The following is a 9,169-nucleotide window of genomic DNA, read 5'->3' on the forward strand; positions in this document are numbered from 1 at the left end:
CGAATCAAAGAATAGGTTCTGACCTAATCTAAAATTCAGAAGAAAAAAAAATCTGCTTCAATTAACCAATTCTAGTTTGTTGAAGATATATATAAATAAAAAGAAAAAAAAAATCGAAAAAGAAGTTGTAGTGGAATTGAATTAAGATTTCAATTAAAAAAAAAATTATGTGCTTACCTAACCAAATCTAGTTGCTGTGGAATTGATTTCAAATTCAATTCAGAAAGAAGACAAAAGAAAGTAAAGCAGCCAAAAAAAAAAGTCGAAAAAAAAAGTTACAGAGAATTGATAATTACAATTCACAGCATAGCACAAAAATTAGGTGCTTCCAAATTATAGTGAATAAAATTTGAGTTTTTTCATTCGTATTTGGATTATCATTGTTTCATGTTATACTTCCATATCGTCACTTTAATTTTGGTCATCGACTTGTTATCTGCGATCCGTTCTTGTTTACCGTTTTGCTTCTTAAGTTGTAGGATTTAATTCCGGTTTGAACTTTCGGGGTTTTGAAACTGAATTTATTCTACTGAGTGTTTTAAAGAGCACAATAAGAGAAATCGAGCGGTAAAAGGCAACGAGTGGTGAGCGTATCAGAGTGAAAAGCCAAAGAATTGAGTGAAACACCGAGAGGATTGTGAGCTTGGATTAATTTTTTCTTGTGTTTGTTCAACGTTATCTGTTTGGTTGTGTTTCTTTTTCTGTGTAGAAAAAAAATGGCGGAGGAACGAGTATTGACCTTGTTAAACCGGTTAATGGAGCGTATGGATGTGATTGAGGAGAATCATAGAGTTGCTGAAGAAGCACGCAATGCCGAAGAACAAAATCGACGTGATAACCGGGATAGACAAGTTTGGCAACATGAGGGACAAGACAGAGGTCTTGGGAATGTGAAGCTGAAGATTCCTTCATTCAATGGTAAGGATGATCCTGAATCTTACCTAGAATGGGAGAAAAGAATTGAACTCCTATTTGACTGTCATAATTATTCTGATGAGAAGAAAGTGAGGGCAGCAGTGATTGAGTTCACAGACTATGCATTAGTTTGGTGGGATCAACTTGTGACCTCTAGATTTAGAAGCAGAGAGCCACAAATTGACACGTGGGGTGAGATGAAAGTCGTTATGAGGAAGCGTTTTGTTCCTAATGATTACTATGATGGCTTATACAGAAAATTGCAATCCCTTCGACAAGGCTCTAAGAGCGTAGATGCTTACTACAAGGAGATGGAAATGGCAATGTTGAGAGCCAATGTAGTGGAAGATCGGAGAGCTACCAAGTCTCGATTTTTTGCTGGCCTTAATCGGGATATAGCCAATATTGTCGAATTTCAACATTGTGTAGATTTGGAAGACATGGTACATGCCTCAAAGACAGCAGAATGCCAACTTAAGGAGAGGAAGGAAGTTCGAACCTACAATGGGGGTTCCTCATCTACCAACTCTAATTGGAAGAACCGTTGGGGAAGTCAAGAGAGGGGAAGCAGAAATCCATCCAAGTTTGACAAACCCACACCTAAGACAGACTCCACTGACAAGAACAAGCAGAAGGTAGAGGAAAAGCCGAGAGCAAGTAAAATTCAATGTTTCAAATGCTTAGGCTTCGGGCACATAGCTTCTGAATGCACGAATAGAAGAGGTATGGTGATGAGAGGAGGTGCAGTGGTCACTGATAGTGAGAGTGAGTGTGAGGTAGATGAAGATGAAGGGGAATTTGATTCTGATGAGGCAGACGGCTACACTAAAGCCGAAAAGGGAGAATCACTAGTCATCTTATGACTATTGAGTGCTCAAATGAAGATTGCCGAAGATAAGAAACAACGGGAAAATATTTTCCACACTCGATGTCTCGTGCAAAGCAAGGTATGTAGTGTGATTATTGATAGTGGTAGTTGTGCTAATGTAGCTAGTACTACTTTGGTAGAGAAGTTAGGATTGCCAGTAACAAAGCACCCACATCCTTATAAATTGCAATGGTTAAATGATTGTGGGGAAATAAAGGTTAGTAAGCAAGTTTTAGTGTCACTCAAGATTGGGCAATACCAAGATGATTTGCTTTGTGATGTAGTTCCTATGCAAGCCGGTCATATTTTGCTAGGTAGACTATGGCAGTTTGATAAAAATGCTATGCATTTAGGGAGAAAGAATCAATATAGTTTTATGCATGATGGAAGGAAAATTATTCTCGCTCCCTTGACACCAGAAGAGGTCTATGAGGACCAAATTAAGCTCAGAGACCGCAACAGGGCTGTTTCTAATAAGGCACCTGAGTCCATTGATAAACAGAGAGATTTGAGAGAAAAGCATGATCAGAAGAGTGATGGTAAGGGGGACTTGGGGAGAGAAAAGCCAAATCTGAAAAAAAAGATAATTGATATTGATGTGGCCAAGGAGCGAGAGAGTCGAGGTAAAAATAGTTCTGAGAGTTTAAAAGGAGAGGGGCCACATGCAAAAGGAGAGTCAAGAGAGAATAACAGTGTGGGGCGGAGTAAGGTCAATTTCTTTGCAAAATCCAGTGAGGTTAAGTATGCTATTTCTATGAATAAGCCTGTGTTATTACTTATTTATAAAGAGGCGTATGTAAATCAAGCTGACAATGTCCTGCCTAGTTCTTGTGTCTCTCTTTTGCAGGAGTATCAAGATGTGATGCCTGAAGACTTGCCTAAAGGGTTGCCACCTATTCGAGGCATCGAACACCAGATCGACTTAGTACCTGGAGCAGTTATCCCTAACCGTCCAGCTTACCGGTGTAATCCTGAGGAGACTAAGGAATTACAACGCCAAGTGGAAGAGTTGCTTGCTAAGGGATACGTGAGAGAGTCGATGAGTCTATGTGCTGTTCCTGTGCTTCTCGTGCCTAAGAAGGATGGGAGCTGGAGAATGTGTGTTGATTGTCGAGCCGTCAACAACATAACGGTAAAGTATCGTCATCCTATCCCTAGGTTAGATGATATGTTGGATGAATTACATGGAGCTGTAGTGTTTAGTAAGATAGATTTAAAAAGCGGATACCATCAGATTAGAATGAGAGAAGGGGATGAATGGAAAACTGCTTTTAAAACTAAACATGGTTTGTATGAATGGCTCGTTATGCCTTTTGGTCTAACTAATGCACCATCAACTTTTATGCGCTTAATGAATCATGTGTTGCGTGTATTTATAGGCAAATTTGTGGTAGTTTACTTTGATGATATATTGGTGTATAGTAAGTCATTAGAAGAGCATATAGGTCATTTGAAAAGTGTCTTTGATGTGCTTAGAAAGGAAAAATTGTATGCTAACATGTCTAAGTGTTCTTTTTGCACGGATCGAATTGTTTTTCTTGGTTATATCGTGACTGCTAAGGGAATTGAAGTAGATGAGGAAAAGGTAAGGGCAATTCGTGATTGGCCTGCACCTAGTAATGTGTCTGAGGTGCGAAGCTTTCATGGCTTAGCATCATTTTACAGATGATTTGTGAGGGACTTTAGCACTTTAGCTGCTCCCCTTACAGAGGTGATTAAAAAGACGGTTGGATTCTCATGTGGGGTAGCACAGGAGAATGCTTTTAATATTTTAAAAGATAAATTATGTTCTGCTCCTGTCCTTGCATTACCTAACTTTGAGAAAGCGTTTGAGATTGAATGTGATGCCTCTGGCATAGGTATTGGTGCTGTTTTGATGCAGGATAAACGACCGATCGCTTTCTTTAGCGAAAAGCTGAGTGGGGCTGCACTTAATTACCCCACATATGACAAAGAGCTATACGCTCTAGTGAGGGCATTGGAGACATGGCAACACTACCTTTGGCCCAAAGAGTTTGTCATTCATTCTGACCATGAGTCCCTGAAGCATCTCAAGGGACAAGGGAAATTAAACAGGCGGCATGCTCGGTGGATGGAATTCATTGAAACTTTTCCTTATACCATCCAGTACAAGCAAGGTAAGGAAAATGTGGTGGCTGATGCACTATCGCGCAGGTATGTTCTCTTAACTTCATTAACCACTAAGCTCTTGGGATTTGAACATCTTAAAGAGTTGTATCATGGTGATGTTGATTTTGGTGACATTTACTCTTTGTGTGGTAAGTCTGCTGTGGACAAGTTCTATATACTTGATGGGTTTTTGTTTCGTGAGAATAGACTTTGTGTCCTACAATGTTCATATAGAGAATTACTTGTTAAGGAAGCTCATAGTGGTGGTTTAATGGGCCATTTTGGGGTTACAAAAACTTTAGATATTCTGCATGAACATTTTTTTTGGCCGAAAATGCGTAGAGATGTCAATAGGTTTTGTTCCAGGTGCATCACTTGTAGAAAGGCCAAATCTAAGGTTTTATCTCAAGGTCTTTACACACCATTACCTGTACCTACGGAGCCTTGGGTAGATATCTCCATGGATTTTATTGTAGGGTTACCTAGGACAAAGAAAGGTCGTGATTCTATCTTTGTCGTAGTTGATAGGTTTAGTAAGATGGCGCATTTCATTCCTTGTCATAAAACCGATGATGCTACTAATGTTGCTGATCTTTTCTTTCGTGAGGTTGTTAAGTTACATGGAGTCCCTAAGACTATAGTATCCGATCGAGATGCCAAGTTTTTGAGTCATTGTTGGCGTGTTTTATGGAGTCGACTAGGTACTAAGCTTTTATACTCTACAGCTTGTCATCCCCAGACGGATGGACAGACTGAGGTTGTTAACCGAACCCTTGGTCAAATTTTGCGCACGGTAGTCGGTAAAAATCTTAAGAGTTGGGAAGAATGTTTGCCTATGGTTGAATTTGCATATAATCGTAGCATTCATTCATCTACTTTGTTTTCACCATTTGAGATTGTTTATGGACTTAACCCTCTTACTCCTATGGATTTGTTACCTTTACCTGTGGATGCGAGGTCTAGTACAGATGGCGTTGAAAAGGCTGAGTTAGTGCAATCCATTCATGAGAAGGTTCGCAAGCATATTGAAGCGAAGAATCGACGAGTTGCTTCAAAAGTGAATCGACATCGTAAACGAGTTGTGTTTGCTCCCGGTGATTTAGTGTGGGTGCATTTTCGAAAGGAGCGATTTCCTGGACTTCGTAAAAATAAGATGCAACCTCGAGGCGATGGACCATTTCGAGTTTTGCAGCGAGTGAATGATAATGCCTACAAGATTGACCTGCTTGGTGATTATAATATTTCTGCTACTTTTAATGTTTCTGATCTATCCTTTTATGATGCAGATACTGATTCGAGGTCGAATCCTCTTGAGGAGGGAGGGAATGATGAAAATGGAAATCAGAGCTCAAACTTGGGATCTCACATCACTCAATTAAAGCTTCCCGATGGACCTATTACCCGAGCAAGAGCCAAACAGTTTGAAGAGGAGCTTCAATCATATATGGTCCAAGTGATGGACATCGCGGATAAAAGCGTAGTTTCTGAAATTAATGATCCATTAATTGTCGTATCTCTTTCAAGTTGCGTGAGATGTGAATACGGAGGTCAATTGGAGCATTCGGACTCACATGAGAATGTTCAAGATTGATTGGCGTTGTTCTCAAGGATTTAGCAACAATTTCGGAAGTTTTCCTAAGGCGTGGGCACGGCTTAGACAACTTTGGCCTCTGTTTCTCCATAACAAAAGTGGTCTGGAAATTGACGTGGGCACGACTTAATAGATATCGGCTTCTGTTTCTTCATAACAAAAGTGGCCTAGAAATTGACGTGGGCACGGCTTAATAGATATCGGCTTCTGTTTTTATTTAATAATTAGGAAGGGTTACCAATATACCCTTAACTTCCTATTTCATTCCTTATTTTATTGTAAGGACTATTACGTCCAAAGACTAATTAGATTTAGGTTAGGTATTTATAGCTTTCCCTTGGATTGTAACGGCAGACATCGATTATCATCAAAATTAAAGTTTGGAATTTCTTCTCTTGAGAGGGTTTCTCTTGTGTTCTTTGGAGCACTACAACTGAACAATTCGGAATCGAATCCTTGTTAGTTAGACTAGGGATTGGGTCTTTGCAACTTCGTTTTGCAGGGGTTTTCTTCCGTCTCAATTTATCATTCGGATCGTATTCTTGGTTGTTGGAGATTGGGATTGGGTCTTTGTAACTCTGTTTTACAAAGGTTCTTTTCTATCCAACCCTGATTCGTTAGCTTTCTTGGGAATCAAATCTAGTTGTCGGGTTTTCGAGGCGCCGTTCCTCGTGGGTTCGCATCAGCTCGATCCACTTCTAAACCTTTTTCAGATATCTTATGACCTAAAACAATTCCTTCGTCTACCATGAAATGAAATTTTTCCCAATTTAATACTAAATTCGTTTCTTCACATCTAGACAATACTTTATTTAAGTTCTGTAAACATGCATCGAAAGAATCTCCATAAACTGAAAAATCATCCATAAAAACTTCCATGATATCTTCAATGAAATCATTAAATATTGCGGTCATACAATGTTGAAATGTTGCTGGTGCAGTACATAGACCAAAGAGCATTCTCCTATATGCAAATGTTCCATAAGGACATGTGAAGGTTGTTTTGTCTTGGTCATCCGGGTAAATGTAAATTTGAAAGAATCCGGAATAACCGTCTAGGAAACAATAAAATGCATGACCGGCTATCCTTTCAATCATTTGATCAATGAAAGGTAGAGGAAAATGATCTTTCCTAGTTGCTTTGTTTAGGTTCCTATAGTTTATACAAACCCTCCAACCGGTAGTGGTTCGTGTATGTATTAATTCACCTTCTTCATTCCTTGCAACAGTTATGCCTCCCTTCTTAGGTACACAATGGATTGGACTAACCTATTCACTATCCGAGATCAGATAAATGATTCCATTGTCTAAAAGTTTAGTAATCTCATTTTTTACTACTTCTTTCATGTTCGGATTTAAGCGTCTTTGCCTATCCGCTTTAGGTGGCTTATCTTCTTCTAAGTGAATTTTGTGCATTACGATACTAGGATTAATTGCTTTTAAGTCTGAAATTTGCCATCCCATACTTCCTATCCTATTTCTAACAACCTCTTTCAATTTTTCTTCTTGAACATTTGTTAATTTGTTAGAGATAATTATAGGTAGAGAATCGCTTTCACCTAAGAAAGCGTACCTCAAATGACTAGGTAATTCTTTAAGTTCTAATTTAGGTGGTATTACAATCGAAGGCGGAACTGGTCCATCTTCTCGAATCAAAGGCTCTGGGTCCTTATCTTCTAATTCTTCACCCATTATAGGTTTTATTATTTCTTCTTTTTGAATAACGTCATTGACACATTCTTCAACTAAGTCAAGTTTCATACAAGCGAATTCCTCCATAGGATATTTCATCGCTTTGTTCATATTAAACTCGATCTTATCTTCTCCTATCCTTAAAACTACTTTCCCTTCCGACACATCAACTAGAGCACGTCCCGTGTTCATAAACGGTCTACCAAAAATTAGTGGACAATTAACGTCATATGCAAAATCTAATATAACAAAATCGGTAGGAAAAATAAATTTGTCGACTTTAACTAAAACATCCTCAATTATACCATATGGTCTCTTAGTGGTTTGATCCGGTAATTGCAAAACCATATTGGTACGTTTGATATCTTCTTCTAAACCTAACTTGTTAAAAATAGACAATGACATTAAGTTTATACTTGCTCCTAAATCACAAAGACAACTTGGGAATTCAATATCTCTCAACTTACACGGAATAGTAAAACATCCGGGATCTTTGAGTTTAGTGGGCAAAGTACTCGACACTATTGAACTACAGTCCTCAGTTAACGAAATAGATTAAATTCCTTCCCAACTAATTTTCTTCGAAATTAAATCCTTTAAGAACTTACCATAGTTAGGAATTTGCGTAATTGCATCCATAAATGTCAAATTAATGTGCAAATTTTTAAGTTTATCCAGAAACGTTAAAAGTTGTTTATCATAGTCCTTATTTCGGACTTTGTGCGGAAAAGGTGGTTTGGGTACAAATTTTTTTGTACTTGAGTCAATTGGTGAACTTTTTGTGTTTGATATATCTTCTTTGGACTTTGGTAAATCAGTTCCTGTTAATGTTGCATCTCCGGGCATTTCCGGACCTAGATAATTTTTTCCCTGAACGAAGAGTGATAGCCTTTACCTGCTCTTTCGGATTTTCTTCCGTATGGCTGGGAAGACTTCCCTCTTTTCAGGATGGAATTGATTTAGCAAGTTGACCAATTTGGACCTCCAAATTATGGATGCTAGATGAGTGGTTTTTAATAAGCTGATCGAATTTATTTTCGTTCCGTTTAAAACCATCGTCGTGATTACTTATTTTTCCACTGATAGTATCTATAAATTTGTCGATTTTAGAAGATAAAGTGCTAATCGTATCTCTTGACTGATTTTGATAATTACTGGTATGATTTTGATTAGCATTTGCATTATTACTGTTATCTTTCCAGTTAAAGTTAGGATGATTCCTCCATCCAGAATTATAAGTATTAGAATAAGGATTATTAGTTTGGTTTTGCCCTTGGACAAAATTTACCTGTTCGATCTCACTCATATTTTCATAATCCACATCCGTTTGGATTGGATTACCATTGGTATCGCACGATGCCATAAACCTATCAATTTTGTGCGATAAGGCAGAAAATTGGGCTTGTAACATCGCGACTGGATCAAGGTTCACTATACCTTTAACCGATGATGTGGTTGAGGATGATGGTTTTGCCACCGGTATATGTCCATGTTCCGCAGGCCACATACTTCTGTTGATTGCCATTTCCTCCAAAAGTTCTCTTGCTTGGGCTGATGTCTTCATAAATAGCCCTCCCGACATAGCATCTAATGAACCTCTAGTTGTAGGATTTAGTCCATTCTAAAATGTTTGCATTAGAAGTTCAGCGGGCAATTGGTGGTGTGGGCATAAACGTTGAAGTTCTTTAAAACGTTCCCAAGTCTCATAAAGAGTTTCATTATCATTTTGAGAAAAATATGTTAACTCTTTTATGACTCTTACGGTTTTTGCTAAAGGAAAATATTTTGATAAAAATGCTTGGGCTAATTGTTCCCAAGTTGCAAACGTTGCGCCTGACATCGAAGTTAACCACTCTTTGGCTCTATCCATCAAAGTGAAAGGAAAAAGGCAAAGTTTGATTGCTTCGGCAGTCACATCTGGTATTTTAAAAATGTCACAAATTTCAAGAAAATTTGTCAAATGGGTGTTAGGA

The 9,169-nt window shown here is 38.3% G+C and overlaps 1 protein-coding gene and 1 non-coding gene across 2 annotated transcripts; both read left to right on the forward strand.

Moving 5' to 3' along the window:
* The first annotated feature begins 606 nt into the window (after positions 1-606).
* On the forward strand, positions 607-5,504 carry LOC136229761 (uncharacterized). The gene is made up of 7 exons (XM_066018655.1): positions 607-1,759; positions 1,913-2,269; positions 2,402-2,415; positions 2,818-3,404; positions 3,495-3,921; positions 4,150-4,189; positions 4,778-5,504. Exons 1-7 carry the CDS (start codon positions 717-719, stop codon positions 5,502-5,504), a joined length of 3,195 nt encoding a protein of 1,064 aa, XP_065874727.1. The 5' UTR covers positions 607-716.
* Positions 5,505-8,848: 3,344 nt separating this feature from the next.
* Positions 8,849-8,955, forward strand: LOC136231499 (small nucleolar RNA R71). Its single transcript, XR_010689877.1, has one exon. It is a non-coding gene; the product is annotated as a small nucleolar RNA R71 (small nucleolar RNA).
* Positions 8,956-9,169: the final 214 nt, after the last annotated feature.

The sequence above is a fragment of the Euphorbia lathyris genome, chromosome 5, assembly GCF_963576675.1.
Source record: "Euphorbia lathyris chromosome 5, ddEupLath1.1, whole genome shotgun sequence".
Lineage (NCBI taxonomy): Eukaryota > Viridiplantae > Streptophyta > Magnoliopsida > Malpighiales > Euphorbiaceae > Euphorbia > Euphorbia lathyris.